Source organism: Xyrauchen texanus, chromosome 33 (assembly GCF_025860055.1).
Source record: "Xyrauchen texanus isolate HMW12.3.18 chromosome 33, RBS_HiC_50CHRs, whole genome shotgun sequence".
Taxonomy (NCBI): domain Eukaryota; kingdom Metazoa; phylum Chordata; class Actinopteri; order Cypriniformes; family Catostomidae; genus Xyrauchen; species Xyrauchen texanus.
In genome coordinates, this window is record NC_068308.1 from 5,227,616 (window position 1) to 5,255,600 (window position 27,985).

The 27,985-nt window shown below is 35.8% G+C and overlaps 1 protein-coding gene across 1 annotated transcript in view; it reads left to right on the plus strand.

The window, feature by feature from the left end:
- Positions 1-27,985, plus strand: part of heatr1 (HEAT repeat containing 1) — a 151,485-nt gene that overhangs the window by 11,271 nt on the left and 112,229 nt on the right. The window contains exons 8-21 of the mRNA XM_052103324.1: positions 2,562-2,692; positions 2,996-3,113; positions 3,208-3,312; positions 3,402-3,519; positions 4,274-4,381; positions 8,659-8,754; positions 8,847-8,929; positions 13,053-13,264; positions 17,807-17,928; positions 18,060-18,254; positions 23,639-23,807; positions 24,149-24,294; positions 24,977-25,169; positions 27,775-27,947. Coding sequence (XP_051959284.1) covers positions 2,562-2,692; positions 2,996-3,113; positions 3,208-3,312; positions 3,402-3,519; positions 4,274-4,381; positions 8,659-8,754; positions 8,847-8,929; positions 13,053-13,264; positions 17,807-17,928; positions 18,060-18,254; positions 23,639-23,807; positions 24,149-24,294; positions 24,977-25,169; positions 27,775-27,947 — 1,969 coding nt within the window. The remainder of the gene's footprint in view (positions 1-2,561; positions 2,693-2,995; positions 3,114-3,207; positions 3,313-3,401; positions 3,520-4,273; positions 4,382-8,658; positions 8,755-8,846; positions 8,930-13,052; positions 13,265-17,806; positions 17,929-18,059; positions 18,255-23,638; positions 23,808-24,148; positions 24,295-24,976; positions 25,170-27,774; positions 27,948-27,985) is intronic.

Below are 27,985 nucleotides of genomic sequence, written 5' to 3' on the forward strand. Positions count from 1 at the left end.
TATTTACCTTGATTTTTCTTTGTTTTCTTCAAACATTAGTTTCATTCAGAATTTCATCTTAAGTATGCTCTTCACTGACACTTTTGTCGACTTAAGTATCAAGTAAGCTAACTTTTTAAATATATTGGGGCTATATTGTGTGGTGGAAATTAAGCCACTGTGGGACAGTTGGAATTTTTGAAAAAGTAATAGAAATAATTTTAACACAAATGTTTAAATGGTTATTTCAAACTGTTTTAACTATCACAGTTTTAAACAAAGTCCATCTTAGTCCATCAAAATTTTTTAATCATCTAATTTACTCACGCTATCCCAGATGTGTATGACTTTCTTTCTTCTGCTGAACAGAAACGAAGATTTTAGAAGAATAATTCAGCTCTTGTATGTGATGCATACAAGTGAATGGCCAGAATTTTGTAGCTCCAAAAATCAAATAAAGGAAACATAAAAGTAATCCATATGACTTCAGGGTTAAATCCATTTCTTCAGAAGCAAGATGATAGGTGTGGGTGAAAAACAGATTAAAAATGTAAGTCCCTTTTTATTTCAAATCTCCAATTTCACTTTCACATCTGAAAATGAAAGTGGAGATTTAGAGTAAAAAAGGACTTAAAAATGTTCTGTTTCTAACCAAAACCAATAGATTTAACTACTTCAGTCTTATTGGATTACTTTTATGCTGCCTTTATATGCTTTTTGACCTTCAAATTTTTGGAACCCATTCACTTGTATTGAAAGGTCCTACAGTGCTGAGATATTCTTCTAAAAATCTTTGTGTTCTGCTGAAGAAAAAGTCATACACATATGGGATGACATGAGTGTAAGTAAATTATGAGCTTTTAAGTTTTTGGGTGAACTATCCCTTTAAATTACAGGTGTAAATGCACCCAAGATGCATTGTGATCGGATCTTAATTGGATCACTGAAGCCACATTCAAAGGTGGTCAGGGACAGATTCTGACCTCATTCAATAAAAGGTGTAAATGCAAATGCATTTTCGGTGTCCGGATACAAATACGTAATTAATTATGTAGGGATGTCCCGATCAGCTTTTTTGGTCCCTGATCCGATATTTAAATATGAAATATTTGCCGATACTGAGTCCCTATCCGATACTTGTATTTGCCTAGATAATAGAGCTGCAGACTGTTTTTTTTTTTTTGTTTGTTTACAAAAATAACGAAGTAAACAATGTAACTAAATTATGTCTTCAGATTAATGCATTTAACTAAGTGCAGCTAGCATTTTGCGTCATGCTTCGCTTTTAGATGCTGTCAATTTAAAAGTACATTTAAAGGTGCACTAAGTAACTTTTGTTTTTGTTTCGACTTGGACTGACAACTAGCGGCTTGCATGCAGCATAATTTAAAATCAATAGTTTTCCATTTCAATTGCCTTTGTAGAAATTTCATATTCACAGTCAGCCATGATTACTTTAATCATTGAGAGAAAGTGTCAAATAACAGGACCGTTACTGAGATTAAGCAAGTAGTATTCGGCTGGACATGTGATTCTAACATGGCAGCTCCCATGTAGAATAAAACAGCTTTTTAATATGACTGTCTGAGTGGTTATTATCTCCTACGTATATTGCAAAATTACAGAATGCATCTTTAAATGTGCTGTAATCATTTATTTTTTTTTTGCAAAAGGTATGCAAAACATTTTCTGACACCCTCAAATATTTTAATGAAATAAGTCATAAGATATCTCACACCTCTGTGACATTCAGGACTCATTTTGCGCATTGCAGTTGCAGCGAATTATTAAGGCATGATTCGCCATGCTGTTCATATCAATTGTCAGTTAAGGGTGCTATTTTGCTGCTGTTGTTTTTGTTAACCATTTCTGCTTGTTATCTGTCTCAAAGCTCATTTGTTATCTTTGGAGTGTGCAGGGTTTTGGAAAGATGGGCTAATCCAACAGCTCAGCTTGTGGAAATTCCAGAATGGATAAAATCGCTTGAAGCACCTGTAACCTTTGAAATGCATTTAGAGACACACATGTTCTGTTTTATTTGTTGCACTGTGTGTGTTTTAGCCAGAGAATGTAGTCATCAGTGCTTGGCAGTCTTTTTAGCTTTCCATATTTGTGTATATCTTTTCTAATTTTAACAGTGTTTTTAAAACCACAGCATCTGATGGAATATGTTTGTTGCATTTTCCATTTTGTGCTGGTAACTTTGATCGGATATCTGTCCATTCACATTGGAGAGGCATTTGACTGCAAGGTGGAAATGCAATCCTGCTAAAATATCCAGATACTATCCAGATATGAAACATGTTAATGCAAGTTGTAAATGGGGCCATCGTTTAATTTTAAAAGTTTGTGTCTGGGACCAGGCTAAAAAAAAAAAAAAAATGTATATGAGGCATTTGAAAAGTATAAAAAGTAAATGTTTATGGCCTGGAAAAAAAAAATCCAAATCAGAGAAATAAGTTGAAATGTGTTAAAAATAAAAAGAACAACCCCTAGGAAATGAAAGTGCAAGCAGTTGGAAGAAATGCCTATATAGATAAGTGTTTAAAATGTGTCTTTATCTTGTGTCTTTTTCCTTCTAGAGCATTTGGGAACCTTTGTTCTGTGCCTACCCTGGTGTCCACCCTGCAGAGTATAGCTACAGTCCATGACATCAGTCCTCTACTGCGATACTTGCTGCCTCATCTCATTCACTCTGTCATCAACCAGGATGGTTGGTTTCTGTTGGTCCATATGAACTGATATCTTAAAATTTATCTTTTTTTACAAGAACATGTAGTAGGTGTTATAATTGGCTCAATTAATGGTGTGAGTCTTGTTGTTTTTTTGAACAATGGAAGGAGGCAATGTTCAAGAAACCTGCTTGAATTTTTACAATTCTGTCAGGTGCCATAATAAATATCATAGCTTTTAGTTGTCACCACTTTGTATTGTGTCTTATAACACTTCTTTACTGTGGTATAATCTCTGTAACTTGCAGCCTCTTGTGGGAAATTACTTTTTTGTGTCTCTGTAGGTGAGCAGCAGCAGAATGAAAATTCTTCAGGATTTCTTGCTGGAAACTGCAGCTCTCTGTTACAATCAATCTTTCAGAACCTTCAGTTGACCAGCAGCCTGGAGAAAACTGCAGCCAAGTATGCGGTGTTCAATTCGGCTTCTATTTAGATAGAAAAGCTCATGACATTGTGTAGATAATGCTTACATCTTTACATTTATTATTCTTTACAGACTACTTCTGGATGAGTATTTTTCCTGTGGCAGGGAGCTTTCCTCTGATGGGATTTCAGCTTTAAACCTAAGGCTGCAGTCTACCATACGACTCTTTGAATCCAGGTAGGCTTTTAGCCACTTTTGCGCTGTATTTTGTGTAAAAAAAAAAAAAGAAGTGCATTCAGTTCTAACTGAGTGGTTTGTTCTTGTAGGTATCCAGGTGCACTGGATGTGGCACTCGAGCATCATGTTAAAAATGTCTCATCCGACCATGAAAAAAGTCTGTTTCACAAGTTCATCTCCCTGACTATGAGCTGTGGAAAATATCAAGTAGGAAACCAAAAAAATTATTTTTTTCTCTTTTGGATCATTTTGAGGTCCCAGGCTCAATTTTTTGTTTTTGATATATATATATATATATATATATATATATATATATATATATATATATATATATATATATACATACATACATACACTACCGTGGAAAGGTTTGGGGTCACTTGCCTGAAATATTACTCATGAAAACCTTTTGAGCTGAAGGGGTATGCTTAAATGTTTGAAATTAATTTAGTAATGAAAATGTGGTTGATTCATACACATGTAATTTAAACACATTTTAAATTTAAATTACAGCATGTCTGTGTCTAATTTCATCAGCGCTTAGAATTGCCAATAATTCAAACTTTAATGATTTGAGCCCTGAGTGCTCATGAATTAAAATAGCAGTGTGTGATTTTGTGCATACTGAAACTAGGAACGATCAGCCGATCACAATCGGTAGCCGATAGAATGGTTAATCCCTACTCGATACTGAATCTAGTGCTGTCACAGAATCAAGTAACCAAACAGTGAGACCTATTTTAGTGATATCTGTCATCGAGTTGGGACATTTTATGTATGCTATTCCAAAAGAAGTCATTTAAAGCACCTTTTAAATTGTCCTGTTTTTCTATTTTAAACATTTTAAGTAAATGTATCAGTATAATTAAAAAACAACAACTTAAGCAACAGTCAGCAGATACATTCATGTCACATAAAACAAGATTTTGAAATGTTGTATGAAGTGTGTGTTTATCTACAGATCCTGGCAGAGTCGGACACCTCTATGATGCTAAGCCTGAATCATCCATTACCCTCTGTGAGAAACATGGCTGTAGACTACCTAAAAGAGATCCTCACCTCTGAACATGTATGTGTACAGCTTTCATTATCAAGTCAACATTAAATCAAAATTGACCCTATTTCCTTTTAGGGATGGGCACAATTCAGTTATAACTATACTCGAGGGACCTTATTTTTAATTTTGAGATCATGTCATGATTTTTGTCTAGAAAAATTACTTGCACAAAAAAACGTGGTGTCACATAACAGAATTTACATCACCTTTGTCCTCACAATAAAAAGCATAGCGGAGAGGTACACTTGGACTGATGAGGAGAATTGAGTGTTTCTCAATTTCATTTAAGACAATGACATTACCTTTATTGTTGATGGAAGTTTTTCCAGACTTTTATGGACTTTGCGTTTGCGTTCCAGTAAAGATTACAGAGTTTTTACCAAAACACCTGATTTAAAATAACCCCAGGTTACATTAATCCTGTGTGATTTGATATGCTCATTAAAATAAAAAGTGAATCTGCACTGACCTGTTTAAGTCATCCAATTGTCTGAAGTGGATGTTTGCCAACAAGAAGACACCAGAAAAAGTGTGCTGCTTTTTTATTGTTTTGCAATAACAGACATGGGTTTTCAGAACTGAAAAACAAAAAGATAAATAAAATTCAGCACCAAAGGATTTAACAAAAGCGCCCAATTTATTAATATACAGATAAAAATAGACATAAGTGAAAAGGGATATAGAGGGAGTACTTTAATGAAGAAAAAGAAATCCAAACAAGTGTACAGATAAATAGTCATAAATAACAGCTAATTGGGGTCATATTACACCAACATTTAGTCATGTGAAAGAGTATTTGCCCCCCTTCCTGATTTATTCTATTTTTAATACTAAATTGATTTATATCTTCAAACGAGATGTAGCATAAAACGAGGGCAGCCTGAGTAAACACAAAATACAGTTTTCAAATATATATGTTTTTTTTTATTGAAGCAAACACCAGTGTAAAAAACGAACTGCCACCTTAAACTTAATAGCTGGTTGTGGCACCTTTTAGCAGCAACAAATCCAACCAAATTCTTTCACAATACTGTGTTGGAATTTTGTCCCACTCTTTTGTGCAGAACTGCTTTAGTTCAGCCACGTTGGGGGGTTTTCGAGCATGAACTGCCTGTTTAAGATCCTGCCAAAGCCTCTTAATCAGGGTCAAGTCAGGATTTTGACAAGGCCACTCCAAAACTTTAATTTAGCTTCTTTTGAGCCATCCAGAGGCTTATGAGACTTACTACTATGCTTTGGATCAGAAACTAAAGCGGTGTGATTGCTTGCTACATAATCCAGTTGCGCTTGAGCTTCAACTCACGGACTGATGACCGGACTTTCTCCTTTAGGATTTTCTGGTTGAGAGCAGAGTTCATGTTTTCCTCCAGTTATTGCAAGTTGCCCTGGCACTGAAGCAGCAAAGCATCCACACGCCATCACACAACCACCAACATGCTTGACCATAGTTATTATCTTTTTGTGGAATTCTGTGTTTGATTTACAACAGATAAAACAACTTGGGATAGTGTGCTACTGGGTGAGGCCTTTTAGCCAACTTCATGCTTAAGAAAAGTTCTATTTAGGTGTTGATTTGATTGAACAGTGCTGGCAGTAATCAGGCCTGGGTGTGTCTAGTCCATCTGAACCCCAATATGAATGCAGTTTCATAGATTTGGGGATTTAGTAACTAAGGGAGCAAATACTTTTTCACACAAGCCCAGTTGGTATTGGATAACTTTTTTGCTTCAATAAATAACATTATAATAAAATGTTCTTTTATGTTTATTCAGATTGCCTTTGTTGTATTGTTAGAATTTTTTAAATTTTACTTTTTCACAGCACTGTACAGTATATAAAGACACTGAAATTAATTCACACATTCCAAGTTTTAATGATTTTTTTTTTGGAAGAGGTGGACAGCGTTTTTATGTAAATTCCAATATCTCTTTGGGAAAACTACTGCTGATAACGCTGGCTGTTGCGTATGGAATATTGCATGTTGTGAAATCGGTTAATAAATACTAGGAGTGTAACGGTTCTCTAAATGTACAGTTTGCCACCCAAGGTTCGGTAAGCATTGTCACCGCTGTTCACCTCAAGTTTAATGACTGATCTGGAGCACGAGGTTTGGCAAAGAAAACAAAGCATCAAATAGACGTGCACAGTTACAACCATTAAGTCACCTGAATGGATGCACTCGGCCAGTCTTTCACATGGGTAATTTTGATGACATCACAGATTTCTGTGTATTATTAAACTCGAGCCTTGTTATGACTGCCCTTCTCATACCCGTTTTAATAGCAAGGTTCTTTCTATAGTGTTGTACAACTTCCGAATGTTTAAAATATGTTGAGTGCATAATGCATTTATTGTTGATGCATGTTGCATAATAGTGCAGGTATTCAGTTAAAATGTTGATTTATTAAAGTTTTTTTTTTTTAACGTCCCTAACTAAAATTAACCTACCTGTAGTATGACTGTAAGAACCATGACTGCTGTCACAATGGTTTTCTTAGCAGTAATCATGGATATGATACAATTAATCATGGTCTTACAACAGTAATACTGTAGTTTCCAATTTCCATATAGTAACCATAACAGTAACAATGTTCTATTTGTGGTTATGATTTTACTACAAATACTGTGATTTAAACTATGGTTACTGTAGGAAAACCATGATTTTTACTTAGGATAAACCTGTTGAAGTGTTTAACAGTGTTCTTTTAGAAATAAAAAAATACTACCAAATCGAATAATTGCAAATAGATTGGTATTATATCATGGTTCGGTTTGTATGACTTTTTTTTTTTTTTTTTTAGCTAAAACCGTGATACATATCAAACTGTGAGAATTTTGAACCGTTACACCCCTAATAAATACACTGTTAGCAAATATATGATTTAGCCAGCCATAATTAAGAGTTGAGTGTGCTTTTTAAGATAATTACGGTAACCAGAAAGAAGAGCACAGAGATGCACTTTCTGAGCATTCTTTCGTTGAGTTTCGTCAGTAAGTCCACATAATCACTAAATATGAGGTATTATAACTTGAATGTGCAATTTTTGTGTACTTTTTGTAACAGACTACATTATAACATGATATAATGCTATAAATGATTATGCGTGACTTTGGAAAACAACGAGATGCAATGCAGAGACATCTTTGTTCTGACCGAGTAATCACTTTGAGTAGCCAAAATGACCAAATTGCCCATCCCTTCTTTAAAAATTCCAAAGAAAATTAATGTTTGTCTTTGGGATCTTTTCTCAAAACGTTATTACTTGCTCCACCCCAGAAACGACTTTGTTGCAGACGTAATCTCGTCTGTGTCAATGTTATTTAGCTATCTTTGTATTGTTCTAGCCTACAGTTATTGGTAATGCTTTGGTAAAAATCTTGCTTCTGATTGCCACAATTTAATGTCGGGTTATCATTAATGTTAGAATGGTTACGGCTAGAATATTTAATAATGATTGATTTGAAAAAGAAGCATTACAATTTGGTAATTGTGCAGTGTTTGCCCTCTAGTGTGAGCTTGACTTTTAGTCTCCACATTCCAGTCAAAAAACCTCCTCAAATGAGGGTGCTAATCAGTCCTCCAATGGATAAAATCAAGGCCCGTAATGTTTCACTTATACCGATGTCATTATGGAAATCAAATTATTTGCAAAAACCGTTTGATTTCTTAAACAGTATTTAGTCCTTTGTTATTCCTCCAAACTTCAGATTTAACATGCAAGAGACACAATTGAGTGTAGTTCACCCAAAAATGAAAATTCTCTTATTTTGACAGATAATTTGAAGAATACATGTTTTTGTTTGAGATGTTTTTGTCCATATGAAGCCAAAGAGATCCAAACCTTTCAAGCTCCAAAAAGAACATGAAGGCAGCATAAAAGTAATCCATACTCGAGTGGTTTAATCCATGTCTTCTGAAGCTATAGGATTGCTTTGGGATTGAAACAGACCAAAATGTAAGTCCTTATTCACTGTAAAGGCAGACTTATACCTGCACTATGTTCCAATAAGGCCAGTTGTCAAGATTCATATTGAACAAGGACTCAAATTTTGATGTTTTTCACGCAAACCAATTGAGTCAAATTATTTTCATGCTGCCTTTGTCCTTTTAGAGCTTGAAAGTTTTGGATCGCGTTGACATTTTATGGACAAAACATATTTTGTTTTCCATAGATGAAAGAGTCATACAAGTTTAGGACAGCATGAAAATGTCATTTTTAGGTTAATTATTCCTTTAAATGATAAGATGCTGTGTGCATGTGATGTAATGATGTGCTTGTATGCTGCAGAGTGGCTTTGATGAGGCATTTGTGAAGGAAGCGTTGCTGGATAGAATAAAAGATGATGTTCCAGAGATTGTGCTCTCTGCCATTACAGCACTGGAGGTGAGATGACCACTCCATGAATGAATTACTTGTTGGAGTTTGTTATAAACTTGGATAACATGGATGTTAAATATCTGTAATGTTTATAACAGGTGCACATGGGCCGGATGGATTCACAGGAAATTGTTTCCGGCTTTATTTCACTCCTCCATCGCATCCAACCATCAGCAGAGTGGTAAGAAAAAATTTAATTGTCTCCGGTGTTAGAATATATAGTGTTTGAACTTCCCATAGAAATTAATGCAAGAGTGCCGTGAGCAATGCTGCAAGTTGTTAGCCAAAAAATTCTCAAACTGAATAGCTAATATTTGTACGCAAGATGAAATGAAAAGTGACATTTAAAGCATATTTATCTGATGTTTCTTTGTAAAGGAAATTGTTAAAGTACTGTTAGTGCGTAATGACTCATAACACACTCACTATGATGCTGTAAACTCTTTATTTACGATCTCCTTTACTAAGGCCTTAAGCAATACATCAATAAATTAACGATAAGTAATTCGCTCTAATTTACCTTGCAGCCAGAGGTTGAGCTAGAAAAAAATCTTTATCCATCATTTTGACTAGCTGAGTTGTAAAATTTCCATCATGGTCTATTTTTACCCGTCAGAGTCTACAAGATTCAGAGCCGTAGAATCCATTATAATGTCAAATACATGACAGTGGATAGGCTTAAATTATATATTTTTTGATCTACCTGTCAATCAGCTGCCACGCTAAAACAAGGTTTTTATACTATTCCGATTATGTGCGGGATTAAAAGGAACTAAACGTCCGAATGGAAAATTTGTAAATGCACATACATGCATAAAATATCACAGATGAGAATCACACTTATCTCTGAGGCTCTGATGCAGGAACTTGACAAAAATAACTGACGAGTTTGCTCTAAATATAAAAGTGCACTAGACGAACATCTTTGTTTCCGTGTGTGTTTGTTTGTTCAGTGTCTTGTGCAGGAGTACTGTTTTTTTTTTTAGATGATGTGTCTAAATAGAACTTTAAAAGCATATTGAGGGGGCTTTCATGCTGTGGTCTGATTCCGAGTGTGATTGGTCCCGGTGCCCCCCGCAGCGATGGTCTGGTTTCACATTCACTTGATTCTATCGAACCCCGGTCCATTTACGTTCATCTTATGTCATAACATACACGCATAGTGAACACAATGCGACTCATCATACTTTTAGTTTTTTTGTTGTTTTGGTGCCATTATGCTGTGAACGACATCTGTGTATATGTGCGCTTCATGGCGTAACGCATCAAACGTCCAGGGGAAGGCGGCTTGCTGCTGCTTGCAAATGGCGTTTTTTGATGAGACAGCTGATTGCAAGGAATTAATTTGCAACTTTGTTTACACTGCACGCTTACTCACGCTCGTGTCCAAGGTGAAGTTATAACCACTGTCATCTCCTATTATACCCTATATTTATAACCTATAATAGTATTTATATATAGTATTTATAAGGTGTATAGATAGATAGATAGATTGACAGACAGACAGTATTTAGAGTGTTGATTGTACTTGTATGTCATTGTGTGGTCATTATTTTTTTAGGAATTTCAGGAATATGTGGATCCTCATGTGTTGTCGAAACTAATGATGTCATCATCGGCTAAAACGCACGCACAGGTTACTTCCTGAACGAGTGAGCGTCAGAGTTGCTTTCACATTCACGCGAATCGTGCTACAGTTCCATTGTAACTGAACTCTGACCACCTCCTTCAGGTAGTCTTGGGTTTGGTACCGCGGTGCACACCCTGGTCTGCATGACAGCTTTCAAATTACCAATTTTTCATGCGGACCGTGCTCTGTTTCTCTGTTAAACTGCTAGTGTGAAAGCACCCAGTTTCTATTAAACTGTATTTGTTACGCTGTGTCTAGCTTTTTTTTACTGCAAGAGTGTAATTGATCGGAAGTCTCATCGTATTACAGTGAGGATACTTTTTTATGGTTTTATTTTTTTTATTAAATCAGATGTGTTTCTAATTTGCTTATGTTTCTCTCGGCTGCATGAATTGATGAGATGAAAGCAATAGTGATTGCTTTCTCGCATCACTAGCTTTAAATATGCAACTTAGCTAGCTAACGAATGCATAAATGTGACCAGCTGAATATAAACTAATGCAAATAGATGGTAACAATTAGGGCTGCACAATTAATCGAAATAAAATCGAAACCGCGATATGACTGTGTGATTATTATATTGCAAAGGGCTGCAATTTTATTAAATAAATAAATAAATAGTCTGCTCCCTTCAAAGTTTATTTGCGCTACTCTGTCCAATCTATATTAAGTTAGAGCATTGTTACAGTGTTTTCAGAGTGGTTCTGTGCGCCACAACTCGCTCTCATGCTTGGAGTAACAGAAGTGCTCTGAGTTCAGTTTCGTTTGCTTACCTGCGCTAAACGCTTTATTTACACTAAACTGGCACGTCCTGTGTGAAGCATTTTTTATTATTATGTGCGGTAGAAGCATTTAAGTGTCTGCAAGGCACATCTATCAAAATAATAACGCAGAATACAAGATTGGGTGTAATTCAAACGTCTTAATTAAATGATTGCTGAGCAAACAGCATTAACGGTAACACATGTAGAGTCCAGAAACAACTCTTCAGTCTCCTGTCATTTGTTTACCCCACGAGAGAGCGTGTCACCCTTATTACACTCCCCATGGAAACAAGTGAATGCGGAAACTAATATTAGTAATATCCAACAAAATGAAAAGGGACATGTATATAATAAATCCATATCAAATATTTAGTTACTATAATATAATGCATTGCTAAATTAAATATAATAAAATAATGAATACAAATAATTTAATGAAATGGTGAGAAACTAATCAAAAGTTTCCCTTTAAATGTAATTACACCAATGGGTTATCAGTTCAACTTCAGTTTGACATTAAGCCTCATACTTTAGGACTATCTTATATACAGTAAAGAATTGAATCTTTATACAAAGAGTTTGTATAAGCCTACTCGGTTTTTAAGGCCTTGAATAAAGAGTAACATTTATATAAAATGATATTTTGTGTGTACTGAATTATTAAATCAACGAACATTAATTTTGACCGCAAAAACAGGCAAAACAATGGTTTTACCAACAGGGAAATTTAATTAACAGTGACATTGAGCAGAAAGCTTAAATATAACCAGTTTTGACAGAGCTGCTGATAAAAAGTGAAATGATCAGCATCGATTGATGAGATGAAAAACAAATTTGAGATCAGTATCGGATGTTAAAATCCTGATTGGAGCGTCCCTAATATTCAAGTTGACTGTTTCAAAAACTAATGATGATGATTAGTGGGCTGAGACCCTAGCACAAAATGGACAAAAACAGGTACACGGTGGATGGTAACATTTGGATAGTAAGAAGACTTTTTCACTGTTTATATATTTATTTGTTTGTGGTTGAACTGAAAAAAGGTCTTAGTTTGGTTCTTTTTAAGAGGGCTCAAGTGTGAAAACCCCAGTAGCCTTTTTGCAGCTGAGAAGACAGTGCTTCAAATTACTGATGGACAGTGACACAAAACATACTGTAAAAGCAACCAAAAAGCTTTTGAAGGCAAAGTAGTGGAATTTTGTGGAATTTTGACGTGGAAGTCTGGCAAAGCATCAATAGGAAGGAAACCCATAATTTGGTGTCCATATTTAAGACCGTCATTCACTGCAAAAGACTTTCAACCAAGTATTAAGAATAATCATTTTATTTATGATTATATTTGTTTGTCCAATTACTTTTGAGCCCCTGAAAATGAGCGGTCTGTTTTAAAACATGTTGTAATCCCTAAATCTTTCACCCAATTTTGATGTAAATCCTTTCAAATTAAATCTGACAGTCTGCACTTCAATCACATATTGCTTCTTTTCAAATTCATTCTGGTGGTGTACAGAGCCAAACTTATGAATAGTGTCTCTCTGTCCAAATACTTATGGAGGTCACTGTACACAACACACACACATTTGGGGTGAAAAATAAATAAAATCTTTGTTTAAATCTTTGAATAAAATATAACTATTTATAAACCAAATTTCCCATGTTTGTCATCTTGTCAATTTTAATAGTTTTGGACAAAGGATGGAGTAGGCAGCTAACTAGATTTTCAAGGACAGAGCCATATATTAATTACAGAGATCAATATGCTATACCTTTCAGTCGGTTTATCAAGAATTTATAAATGCATAAAAATTTTCTAAATACATATGAGAATGCATATTATTTTCCACATTAATAAAGATACTCTTGCAGGCCCTTTGAAGGAATGGGGCTTTAGTTTGTCTTGTTTTCTACAGGTACTCTGTGTTAAAAGAGGCCGTTCGAGTTATCACTGACCCGTGTGTCACTGAGGGAAACCCAGATCTGAAGGATCAAATATGTTTGGAGCTCCTGCCCTTCCTAGTGGTTACCAGCACTGTTCCAGAGTGTGTGGACCTGCAGCTGGCATCTTGTGTTGCTGAAACCACTCTGCTCTCAGAGTACTCTCTAACTCGCGGATGGGCTAAAGGTAACAACAGTCAGATCACATTTCATTTATAGTCATCCGTAAGAATTAAACTCGATGAATCACTTTATTTTTTGATGTTCTAAGAATTGAATTTTTGTGGAAATTGCCCAATTGCAATATATCCAAAGCAGTCACAATATAAAAAGTATTCACAACAAATATGACTTGCATAATGTGAGACATCTCTGATTGACACAGAATATTCAATGAGAAATAATGAGTTTGGACTTTTTATTTTATAAATTCAGTTAAACATTACAAGACAGACTTTCACATTATGAGGATGATTGTATGATTTGACAACTGTAAATAACATTAACCAGTGTACAGACATTCTTATACGGTTGAATTATACACTAATACCCTCCGGCGGTGCTGGAGCATGTCAGGGGAGGTGTGGAGAGAATGATGATAAATTCAAGTAAAATCAAAAGATAAATAAATCAATAAAAATATATTGTAAATATAACAAATTAGTAGCTTTAAAGACTATATTCCAGCTTATATTGTAAATATAACAAATTAGTAGCTTTAAAGACTATATTCCAGCTTAATAGACCATTGTTCTATTGCGTTATAATTCTGATCTGTGCAAGAGGGGATCCATGTGCCATTTGCTTGAGCACAAATCTCTCCGCTTTCGTGCATTTACATTGCTCTCACAAAAAACTGCATCCTCTGAAATATAAGCTGCTCTCTTATGTATATCCCTGCTCTCTCGCTCAGTGCATGTGCACGCTCAATTGAGAATTTTGGAGACGTTCTAAAAACAAGAAAACAAAAATAAGTCAGTTTGAAAAAACATTCAGAGGGAAACCAGTCAGGTCCAGTGGCCTCACCGGTTTTCATGGATGCAAATCACTTCTGCTATTTCCTCAATTTGTGTACCCTCATCTAAGAGATCACTGAAAATAGGGTCAATAGTGGGGAAAAAATATTTTATCTAGAAAGATATTCATTGTGGATATATCCTGTGAGAATTCAGAAGTTTACAAATTTGTATAGAATTGTTTAAATTGAGAATTTATATCTAATTAACACTAGTGGTTCTTGAAGGTAATCTTTGTTGGCGTATCAGATGAATTTGATGGGCTTGGGGCCTGGGTAGCTCAGCAAGTAAAGATGCTAACTACCACACCTGGAGTCGCAAGTTCAAATCCAGGGCGTGCTGAGTGACTCCAGTCAGGCTTCCTAAGCAACCAGTTGGGGTGCGTAGTGAGTTGTGCATGAATGTCACAGAGAATAACCTGAAGCCTCCATACGCGCTAGGTCTCCGCGGTAACACACTCAACAAGCCACATGATAAGATGCATGGGTTGACAGTCTCGAATGCAGAGGCAACTGAGATTCATCCACCCAGATTGAGGCGAGTCACTACGCCACCACTAGGACTTAGAGCACATTTGGAATTGGGCATTCCAAATGTTTTTTATACAATAGAGAATTTGAGGGTCTTATAATTTACCGTCTTATCAATGTACTCCGACCGTTTGTTGAGTTTGCAAAAGCGTGTTCTTAGCCTCATCAGTAGACATAAATCATATTCTGTCTGTTTGAAATATTTGATGCTCTTCATAAAGTTGAGGGAAAGGATCTGAGGCATGCATACTTGTCATCAATAGCTGCTAAAGAGCAGGCTGTTTTATTCCTCTATTTTTACAGAAGAGATGGAGATTAAGCCACACAGGTTGCATTTCAAACTTTCCCAAATGGCAGAATAAGATTACTGGTGGACATTAAATTTTAGAAAATATTATGTATCAGAGGAAATAAGTTTAACAATATCTGTCAGTTAAAAGACTTGGAACAAGACGCCTTTTGATGTTTTGGTGGCTTCTTTGGCAATTGAAGCGCTACAACCACTTGTACATGGTCAATCCTGAAGATATTTATGTATGTTTGATGTACAAAACTATTTAAAAGGTGCATTGCAAATATTTGCAGGAAAGAATGGATAATTGAAGCACACACTGAAAGTTCAATAGCTTATTTTTGAGAATATATCAAGCTGTTTGCCCATCACATATTAAAATCCTCACCTAGAATTAACCTTGTAAAGCTTGACATATAAAATAATTGTTAGAAAATTCGAAGTTTTTGACATTAAACTGCTTTTAGTACCATTAGACAAACTATAAAATGTATTGTAGCACATGTTTTTATGTATCATATTTAATTAGGATTTAAAGGATTTAAAGGTCATTATCCTGAGGCCCAGCAATTCTAGTGTAAGACATTTGATATTTAAGTTTTTCTTGGCCAATACATGCTACGGTGGTAAATCTTGAGGCATTATCAGAGAACTCCCTGGGCTTTTCGAGATACCAAATGTTTGAGAGTTTGGCCATGACAACTTTCCCTCCGTTGTATGTAAATATGGACTGAAATTTATCACAGTTCAGTTCAGAACATCAAATACATTATGAATATAATAAACAATAAAATAAACTAACTTTTACGTTAAACAATTTTTATCATATGTATCTTATGCACCAAATAGTATATTGACATTTAAAAAAGGGAAATTATCAAACTTTTTCGCTCGGTCCTGAGAACTTGTGTTAAGATGATATAATAGCTTGTAATGTAAAATAATAAGCTCTTTATAATGACAGCGCAGGCTGCATATAAGAAAACACACAGAAATATTAGTTCACACTTCAAATTTATCTTATGTATATGTCAGAGTTTTGAAAGCTTGTGATTTTTTAATTTTTTAATTTTTTTGTGGTGGACATGAATGAAATGTAATGGTGATTGAGAGATACACCTCAAAAGCCTTCTGTATCGTATTTGATATATGGATTTCAAAGATGGGTTTTCAATACAATAATAAACAAAACAATTTACCAAATAAATGTTGCATATATTCAGCAAATACTCATTTTAAAATATTAGTTACGTAGTCACTTTTACTTTATGAAAAAAATAAAAGCTGTCATTTATCCCAACATAAGTCACTTCACGCAAGTCTGCTGCCATTTTAAATAGATAAAAACATTTAAAAAATTTTCCACAAATAACCATTAGATGGTGCCACAAACATGTGAAACTTTCATATCATACATTTTTTGGCTCATCAGCTTGAACAGAGAGTGAAATAGAAGCCGTCAAATGTTGTGTATCATATTTGATACAGACGGCTTTGAGTGGGAGTAGGCCAGGTAATCAAAAGGCAAAAAATGCATCCCCTTCCTAATATATACCCTCTAACATAACATCAGTAAAATGTATGGTTTGGAATGAACCACCACATCCTCACACGGTTCTACACCAGCACTGTAGAGAGCATCCTGACTGGCTGCATCACCGCCTGGTACGGCAATAGCACCGCGCACAACTGCAAAGCCCTGCAAAGGGTGGTGCGAACTGCCAGGAACATCATCGGAGGTGAGCTTCCCTCCCTCCAGGACATATACACCAGGCGGTGTGTGAAAAAAGCTCGGAGGATCATCAGAGACTCCAGTCACCCAAGTCATGGGCTGTTCTCACTGCTACCATCAGGCAGGCGGTATCGCAGCATCAGGACCCGCACCAGCCGACTACATGATAGCTTTTTCCCCAAGCAATCAGACTGTTGAACTCTTGATCTATCAGGATCATAATTAGCACTGCACTTTATTAATCTATAATCTCACACTGGACTGTCAACATATTCTCCTCAATACAACTGCTATATATATATATATACACATATATATTTCATATACTCCCACTTATTGTATTGTATTGTATATTCTGTTCTATATTCTGCATTGTATATAATTATTGTGTTGTGTAAGTATGTGTACATCTGATTTGTAAATTGTTTTGTGTAAGTATGTGTACATTTGATATGTAAATTGTTTTGTGTAAGTATGTTGTTTATTGTAATTGGTATATGTCTCGTCACTGTCATGACTGCTATGTTGCTCGGAACTGCACACAAGAATTTCACCTACTGTTGCACTTGTGTACATGGTAGTGTGACAATAAAGTGATTTGATTTGATTTGATTTGATGTAATAATAATCAGAGCTGGTTGTATTGAAGAAACTTCACCATGAATTGTGTCGTCATCTGCAGAAAGTTTGTCAGACTGATTCCAGTGATGAGCCACTAGCAACAGCTGGTTCGGCCATCACTAGGCTTTCGTATACATAATATAAACCCCTATCGAAGCAAAAAACATCTATAATAATTTAATAAAATTTTTTTAAAATTGGTTTGCAGAGCTCCTGACTTAACTATCTCACATGGCAAATGTGAAACCAGAAGTCTGGACTTTATTTTATTAATTGAGATCTGATTAGATTATGAAAATTAGGCTATGATATTATTGATTCATATAAATTGTCCCTGCCCATATGGCCTGATTACATCACCAGAAAAGTTGTTTCAGCAGCAGAGAAAGTTATTATTTTTTGATGTAAGATTATAAACTTTTATTTTGGAAAAAAAACTGTTGAATTGTGCACAAAAAGACTAGGAATGTGTATTAAGATAATAATGGGTTATATTTTGATTTGATGTTGACTTTACATGTGTTTTCTTTATTCAAAGTGCTGAAAGATGTTCTGGCCAAAACCTCTCCGTCAGATGTGCTGGGTGTGACCAATCAAATGCTCACAACCACTCTCGTCAAGAATATAGACAACATGGATCATGCAACAAAACGCAACACTGTAAGCATCAAACTTCCTGCTCAGGCTTGAGATTGCAGCTTCACAAAGCTGTTCCAGTTAATTCAGATTTCTTACTACAGACGCATCAGTGTCTCATTTTAAAGTGTACATGTTGTTCATGTGTGTTGCAGGTGAAGAATGTGTGTGATATGTTTAGTCGTCAGAGCAGCGGTGTGCGGGAGAGAGCAGTGTTTGTTGTGTTCAGTAATGCATTGCTTCAGAGTCTGCAGTCAATGACAGAGAGTCAACACCTGCACACAGCTCAGAGTGTTTTTAAACTGCTGGAGCCTTCTCTGCTACAGCTGTACATTATACAACCTGAACAGGTCAGAGCAATAATGCTGCTTTATCAAATCATCACTATTGGCCTATTCTCACTATTATTGTGGTTGCAGTCAAACAGGAATTCTGGCTTTTACCAATGACAAAATAATTTTCACTTTATGTCTAGTGTAGTGGTGGGTGATAAGACCAAAATCTTATCACAAAATTAGTAATTTTATATCACGATAACGATATATATCATGATATAGCAATTTTTGATGAGAGTGATTATAAACTCACCAATTAAAACCAAAAGATACATAAATACAATAAAAATGTATTGTCAAGATATTCAACGGTCCATCATCAGTTATTTTTTAAATATTGTAATGGTCAGTGAATGAAATACTTGATAAATGGAAACTAATTCCTCTTATATAATTTTCTCTTTATTTGGAGCTTGACAAATATAGTCAAAGGAAAAGAAAAACACCTTGCAAATTTGTAAAAAAATATTTTCTTTTACTGTCATAATATTTTGCATGCTACATTTTGAGGTGGTAAAACCGATTGCTCTTATTACCACGAGTGATTATAGTCACTTGACGATTTTTTAGATTACATTTTTCTGAGCCATGTTGGATTTGTGAACCAACACCACAGATGTCACACCTGTATTAAAAAGCTCCTCTTTTTTTCCTTAATTTGTTAGATGAAAAGACTTCTCTTTGTTTTTAGTAGAGATGTTTTCATGTTTCTTCACTTTTCTAAATCTCACTTGAAAACCTGCCCACTGATACATACGCTCACGCCTGACAAACAAAGATATTTACATGTTGAGATATTCAAGATATAGCAAAATCTCTATCGATCAACACTTTATATTGTCACCAAGATATATATCGTCATGCCACCCAGACCTAGGCGGCTGTGGCTGAGTTGGTAGAGTTGGTAGAGCGGGTCGGCCACTAATCGCAGGATTGGTGGTTTGAATCCCGCCCACACTGAACCCCAATTTGCTCCCTATTTATATATATATATATATATATATATATATATATATATATATATATATATATATATATATATATATATATATATATTTTTTTTATTTCAATATTTTAAAGATAACTATAATTATTTCATCATTATATACTGAATTATATTTATATGTGGGGCTTTCTCATCAAATATTTGTAAATGCGATTTAATTAATTGAGACACCATGTAATTAATTTGATTAAAAATTGTAATCGATTAACAGCCCTAATATATATATATATATGTGTGTGTGTACCGTAATTTCCGGACTATTGAGCGCACCTGAGTATAAGCCGCACCCACTGAATTTTTAAAAAATTATTATTTTGAACATAAATAAGCCGCACCTGTCTATAAGCCGCAGGTGCCTACCGGTACATTGAAACAAATTAACTTTACACAGGCTTTAACGAAACACGGCTTGTAACAAAAATAAATAGGCTTTAACGAAACACGGCTTGTAACAAAAATAAATAAGCTTTAACGAAACACGGTGTGGCAGCGGGGGCGTAGTCAAGCGCCCGTCCGGGAGAGAAAAGCGGTAAGGGCGCTTACATCAAGTGCTGAAAACAGTGTGACAGTTTTCCCAAGAAGGACACGTGAAACAGGGCATTTGACGTTCCAGGTAAGGCTTTTAATGGCCACAGCAATGTTTACAATCAATTTTATAAAGTTTCTCAATTCTTGGTATTCTATTCTAACACTAGACTGACGTGTGTCTGTCTGTCACTCACTCACTCACTCACACTCTCTCTTCTGCCTTTTTATGCCGCTCTTCCCACGCTTACTGAAATTAGACACAGGTGTTAGACATTAGCTTAGGTGTAAGCGCCCTTACCGCTTTTCTCTCCCGGACGGGCGCTTGACCACGCCCCCGCTGCCACACACGGCTTGTAACAAAAAAATAAATTAGCAGTAAACAGTAGCCTAGCAAGAAATTCATTGGTCACTATCTTCATCCTCTTGTGCACATGAAACCAATGAAGTCATCTCCTTCGGTGTCGGAGTTGAATAGCCTCAGCTTTAGTTGTCTTTTTGCACTGAGTCAATTCATCACCCTGCTGTTTCCAACGTCTCCCGTGCAGCAGCTCTATTTCCTTTTCCAACAGCCAGATCAATCGCCTTCAACTTGAAAGCTGCATCATATGCATTTCTCCGTGTCTTGAGGGTGACAAAATGACTACCGTAATCAGAATGATGGGAAGTTTGAGCGCGCTCGATTTAATCTAAACCGTAAACAAAAAAGTTGTTTGACCTTAACCCGTTCGGCAATTTCATTGGTCTAATGAAAGCTTCATGCCGCCAAAAAACTGAGCACGTCACAGAATGTTTTTTTTTTTTTTTTTAATAAAATTTGAAAGCGGGAAAAATCCATATATTAGCCGCATCGTTGTTTAAGCCGCGAGGTTCAAAGCGTGGGAAAAAAGTTGCGGCTTATAGTCCGGAAATTACGGTATATATGTATACAGTGCTCTGGAAAACCTTTTGCCCCCACCCTAAATGTATTCTGTTTTTGTGTATTTTTCATATTAAATTGTTTTTAGTATGAAATACAAAATACAGTTTTTAAATGTTGATGTTGTTTATTTAAGCAAAAATGTATCCAATACCAACTGGGCCTGTCTTTAAAAAGGATTTGCCCTTAATTACTAAATCCCCAAATCTATGAAACTGCATTCATTTTGGGGTTCAGCTGGACTAGACACACCCAGGCCTGATTAATGCTAGAACTGTTCAATCAAATCAACACCTAAATAGAACTTTTTCTTAAGCATGAAGTTGGCTAAAAGTTCTCACCCCGTAGCACACTATCCCAAGGTCGAAATAAATTCCAGAAATGATGAGGAAAAATGTGATTGAAATACATCAGTCTGGGAAGGGTCTCAAAGCTATTTTAAAGGCTGTAGGACTCCAAAGAACCAAAGTGAGAGCCATTATCTCCAAATGGAGAAAACTTGATACAGTAGTGAACCTTCTCAGAAGTGGCCAACCTTCCAAATATTCTTTCAAGAGAACAGCAACGACTCATCCAGGAAGTCATCAAAAAGATATAAGATCTCTCTCTTCAATAAAGGTCACCTTTCATGACTGCACTATCAGAAAGTCATTGGCCAAAAATGGCATCCATAGAAGAGTGGCGAGACGAAAACCACTGAGAATGTTCTGTAGACTGATGAGTCAAAAATGTAACCGTTTGTACAGGGGTCCCGTTACATCTGGTGTAAATCAAACACAGAATTCCACAAAAAAACATCATACCTACGGTCAAGCATGGTGGTGTTAGTGTGATGTTTGGGGAAGCTTTTCTGCTTCAGGGCCAGGGTGACTTGCAATAATCGAGGGAAACAGGAATTCTGCTCTCTGATGAAATTCTGGTCATCAGTCCATGGCTTGAAGCTCAAGTGCAACTGGATTATGCAGCAAGACAATGATCCAAAGCATAGGAGTAAGTCCACCTCTGAATGGCTCAAAAGAAGATACATTTAAGTTTTGGAGTGGCCTAGTCAAAATCCTGACTTGAACCCAATTGAAATGCTTTGGCAGGATCTTAAATGGGCAGTTCATGCTCAAACCCCCCAATGTGGCTGAACTAAAGCAGTTCTGCAATGAAAAGTGGGCCAACATTCCACAACAGTATTGTGTAAGACTGATCTCCAGTTATTGGAAGCATTTGGTTGCTGTTGTTGCTGCTAAAGGTGGCACAACCAGCTATTAAATTTAAGGGGCAGTTCATTTTTCACATGGGCGATACAGGTGTTGGATAACTTGCTTCAATAAAAAATATATATATTTGAAAACTGTATTTTGTTTACTCAGGTTGCCTTTGTTTTATGTTTTATCTCGTTTGCAGAGATAAAACAATTTAATACACAAAAACAGAAGCAATCAGAATGGGGACAAAACATTTTCCACAGCAGTCTCTCTCTCTTTCTGTGTTTGTCTCTCTCTGTGGTTCCCAACCACTGCGCTGCGGCACACTAGCGTGCCATGAAAGATTGTCAGGTGTGCTGTGGAAACTTATCAAATTCCACAAAATAAATAAATGCATGAAAAAAATTTAAATATAATTTCAGGGATCCAAACTCCTCACCTTTTGGAGAAATTCTCAATTTTTAAACAACAATCGGTTACTTTTGTGATTTGTGAAGAGCAATGATTCATGTGTAAATGTGACTGATATTTATACGCATTTAAGGGTCTTTTACATGACTTGCATCAGCGCTGCAGAATACATTGAAGTCTATGAAGTGACGCCACTTAACACCAAAGTGTTTTTCTCACACACGTTTTTAAGTAACAAGAAATATAAAAAAACTGTCCAAATTTGTGAAGAGACATTGAATGTCTCATAATTTCTTTTAAATAAATATTACCTTATCGTTTACGAATATCAGAGACCCCAGTTATTGAACTAATTTGAATTCACCAAGAAAATGCTTAGAATGAGTCCTTCAATTACTTTCTGCTGTCAAATCAACTGCAAGCTTTTTTTCTCTCTTCCAAATACACTGAATACATGTTTGTTGTGCACACCTTTGTGACGCTTTCTTCAACTCTTGTCATGTGGATGGCGCTGTGCCGTTTGACGCTGGGTTTAGGCTCCAGAACCAAATTTAAACTGCCACGAGAAGTTGTCTTTTCGAGGCAAAGACGCAAACTATAACAACAATTGCCTCAGCTCAGTCTCCCTTGGTTCATTTGATTACGCACAGGCGAGCACCCACTTCAAGTTGAAGCGGACGTGTTTTGTTCATATTTTAATCGTATTTGTTTTTTGTAATATTGCGTTGTTCATATACCGTGTTTTAGTGTCCTCGGCTGTCACTGCAGGGGAAAAAACATTAATCTGTTTTGTCTGGTGTCTGTTGTTCATCTGTTCTCTTCATAAATAAATAAATGCATAATCTGCCATATGCTCATCCTGTAAGTTCATGATTAAAAATGAAAATGTGAATGAAAATAAAAGCTATAAAATATCTTATTATCATTACAATATGAAAATTAAAATGATGGGTAATAATAGATTGTGACGGAATTTTTATGACCCAGTCTGTCAAAATGACAGACTATGAGAAAGTCTTAATGCAAGCACTGTATGTGACTTGTTTTTTTGTTGTTTTTTTTGCATAACCATATTTCAAACATTACAAGTAAACATGCTACTAAGACGGACAGAAAACATGTACAAGTTCTTGAAAAGGAAAAATATTGACGATGGTTAGCCTACGTGGGATAGTGGTGTGCCATAGAATTTTTTTTGTCGTAAAAAGTGTGCCGTGGCAGAAAAAAGGTTGGGAACCACTGTGTAGTGGGAAACACATATGTATTTTTTATTGTACTTTTTTTAACTATTCACACTGATGGTTTTTAGTTCTAATGTTAATTGTCTGTTTTGTAATGATAGGTTTTTAATGAGGCTGTAGAGGTATGTGTACCGGTGTTTGTGGGTTTGGGTGAGTTCCTGCAGAAGATGAGCTCTGGTCTGAGTGCTGAAAGGGAACACAGTCTGCTGCTGCTCTCACTGCTGAGGCTTTTCATCAATGTACTCAAATGCCCAGATTCAACATTTAAAGGTACAGCATTGCTTACCAGATGTAAACTATGACCTGACTAATACATTTCACATACTTTTTTTTTGCCGTTTTTGTTATTAGGTATATTGAAAACTAGAATGCCCATCTACATTTTCCACAACTAATGTGTCAAATATGCTCTTAAGTTCATCAACAATTCAGACATGTGTAAAAACAACCAACTTTGAAAATGTGGGTATTTTCATGCGTGCACATGAGTGTCAAGCAATTGTTCCCAGTTAGTTAATTGGAAAGTGGAAAAAAGTACTTTATTGATAAACTGCACAGTACTGATTTACAAAATGAAATGATGCCTGTTATAACAAGATTGTGTGTTTTAGAGTTATGGTGGAACCCAGAGAAGATAGACACGAACACCTGCTGTTACCTGCATCTTCTGTGTCGTCTGTTTGATGTGGTTATATCAGGGGCCAGTCACGGGCCCTTGGCCCCCTGCTTCAGAAGTCTCATCCGGCCTCTGTTACAGGTGCTGTATTATCTTCAGATAATTGTTTTTAACAGCTTGATGGAGGACATGCTGTTCCCCATCTAAAAACCACTTAATGGAAATGTTGTTTTGTTATTCAGTTTTGTTACAAGCACTGTGTTATGGACATTTTAACATTGGTCATCGTGTAAGGCTGTTAGAGCAGATATAATCTGTGTTTTTCAAACAACTTTGACTGGCATGCTTGATTGTTGATTGATTTTTGTCAATATTTCATGAAAGTATAACAGCATCACCAATGTTGAGTAAGTTACTCAATTTATACACTACAAATGATTGATCACATTACTAATTAATTTAAAGTTCTTTCTAGTACTTTTCTAGTAAGTTTTAGTTTTTCTGCTCAAATTCCAATATCTCCATTTCCTCATTTACTTTTACACACCCTTCAGCTGTCACAGAAATGCAAGTGTACGTGTAAATTACAATGTCAAATTTAAATGTACATTATATTATTTTAGAAATCTGAAAAACTCAAGTAATGTAATTGCCTTAATTGAAACTTGATTTCAAGGATTTTAAATGTAATGTTACACTACTTTTGAGTTTAAAAGTAATTTGATTACAGTAACTAACTACTTTGTAATCTGATTACAACCAATACTGAGCATTACAATAAAAGCTGTTAAAATATATCTAATTTCTCTGTATCATATTCCAGGTGCATCTCAGTGATCCGATGACCCTGTTTAAGTTCCTCTCTCTCTTATGGGGCTACAACAGTAATTTGGGTGATCAGCTAGATTGTCGAGTCAATGCCATACTGCAAACTCAGGCTCTTTATGTAGGAAAGGCTTTGCTTTCTTGCCAGCCAATAAAAACCCTCAACCTACTAGCATCAGGTTCCTCACCAGGTATGTCAATATGGTCTCTCTCATATCAGGTTAATTACAAATTTAGGGTGTTTGCCCATGTTGTATTAAAGTCTTCTTTGACACTTTGCGCCCAAACACACGATGTAGTATATTTGCTCATTAATTCACTCTTTACTTTATCAGCAATAAAACCCTGTGAATCGCAACATTTTACAGCATTTACAATTTCGCTCTATAATTTATGCAATAAGCATAATTGTTTTTCAGAGGCATTACTAATTTCGCTCTATAATTTATGCAGTAAGCATAATTGTTTTTCAGAGGCATTACTAGCTTTTGTATGAGTAATTGAGGTGTTATATAAAAATATTTGATATTTAATGTTATATTGTTAACAATATTGTGAATGTTGTGATGATTTCTATGCACTATTAATTTGGCCAATAAGTTTCCTAAAGATTGTGCAAGTAGTCTATACAATAGATTCGGCTCATATGAAGACAGATCATTTAATAACGTGTCTGAATTACTGTACACCTCAATAGCTAATTCCATGAATCCGTTATTTCGAACTATTTTGAAGAATTGGTTCAAGACACTTGATTCAGTGATTTATTTGCGTCATCATTCAGAAAATAATTTAGTACAAATATGTGTAAATATTGCTGTTTATAGCAGTGTATTGGCCTATTGTTGTAATGTCAAAAGTGCCAGTACTTTAGTACCAAGTCGAATAAAAAGTATAAGAAAGATGTAACGATACCGGTGTTTCTGCACTGCCGGTAGTATCGAGTGCTGACTCAATTCCGGCCCAGTGCGCTATCTGAGCGATACATGACTGCTTTCAAATGCCTATGCTCATATACTCCTATACACACTGAAATTGACAATTAATCAAATTAAAAGTGCTATGTTCTAGTGTGATTTATTGAACAACTGATTTAATTACAGCCTGCAAGTGCTGTACGCTTCTGCACACACTGTGCAGAATGTGTGAAGCCACTTATATGCTGAAAACACAAAGATCAAAACACAAAACATTTTATCATAACTGTGCTTGTTGTAGTAGATGATGGAAGAGACCGCACATTTACTGTAAAGCATGTAATTTTTATAATTAAATTGCAGCATTTTGCGCTTTAATAATCACACTGGACCAAAGTCTTAACTGGAGGTGTTAAGCTACCTTCACAAATTTATTTTCTTATTATTTTTCTTATTATTAGGGGTCCAACTACCAAAGGTGCAGGAATCCTGTTGCATTTGTTTGTTTGGTTTCTTTTGCCCTAAAAGTGTCTGACATGATTGGAATCACTATGACTTAGTTTCTGATGCCTAGAGTGGTTCCAACCCCCCAAAACTACATCCGTCACGCACTACGTGGAGGTATTGCGAATAAAATAAAAAATATTTTGGGTGGTAAAGGCTAGAAACAATTATTTTTCCCTCTGTTTCCTTGCGTAATGCAGAAAAGTGACAATTTCTGTCAGAATTTTGCTCCACCTCTTTGTTTTCCCGCTATTTTGGATTGTTTGAAAAAAAATTCAAAACAAACTTGTCCTAGGCTGTAAAATAATACAAGGAAACCAGCGTCAACTTAAAGGGTAAGTCTTTTTTTAATCTTTTCTTTAAAGGGGTATGCAGAGACAGTCTTGCTTCTCTTTTTCTCCCGTGCTCCGTCGCTCCTGCCCTTTTTATGCCGCTCTCCTCATGTTACTGCAATCAGACACAGGTGTTAGTCATCATTTAGCTCAGGTGTGAGCGCCCTTACCGCTTTTCTCTCCCGGACGGGCGCTTGACCACGCCCCCGCTGCCACATAGGCCATTTGCCCGATCGGAACCAAACGAGTGCCGATAGATTCAGCAGTGTCCCGATATGAAAAGTTATCAAAGGAATTTTGAAATTGATTCATTGTCAAACAGTATGCCAAAATGTGCATAGTGGGCTTGGCCACCTTTACTAAAATGGTTATAACTCTTGAACGGAATGAGATCACCAAATTTGGTACACTTATGTATAATGTCATTCTGAGGACACGCACACAAATTGCATCATATTTTGTCATGGCATTTAATAATATGTTTACTTCCACTGATTTACTTGACAGATAGCCGTGATCTTCCTAAGTGAGTTGCTTACCAAAAATCCCCTTGCAATCAACAAAATTGCACAAAATAAGAATAGAAGGTTTAAAGGAAAGCTAACAAATTTGGCAAATGTAATAATTTAGAATCAAAAGTGTCCTCTGCAGCTGATCTTGTGTTGAATTCAATGCGCTAACAGTTTATGAATGGAGCCACATTGAGAACCCCATATCTCTGGGATTTAACAATATAGTGCTTTAAAAATCAAGACACAAAAAGGATAGGTTGTATTTGTTTATTTGTTTTTTGCCACTTTTTGATTTTGATATGAAATAACCCTTGTATAAAACATTTTGAATCTGATTTGTTAAACTGACTGATAGGTTAAAATGATGGTTCCTCTGATTTGGGAAGTAAATCTAAGTTTTAATCCACTTCAGAAGAAATACTTATTGAGATACAATGATTATAATCACAAAGTTGAAAAATAGAAAGATTATTTTTTTATTAATTTAGCTGTTTTTCATGTGTAGCTCACTACATGTGTATCTTCTTGCAGTGGTGCCATCGTTGCTGGTGTGTCTGTGTTCAGGCATATGTGAGGTTCGGAAAGCTGCCATCGCTGTGCTCCAAACTCTTTCAGGGGTTGTTTCTTCACCATACCATCCGCTGGTGGAGAACCTCCTCAGATCAAGTGATGAGATCATCGCTGACCACTCATATCTCAGTCAGGTCAGTCAAACATCACGATGGCTGTAAACAGGATTTTT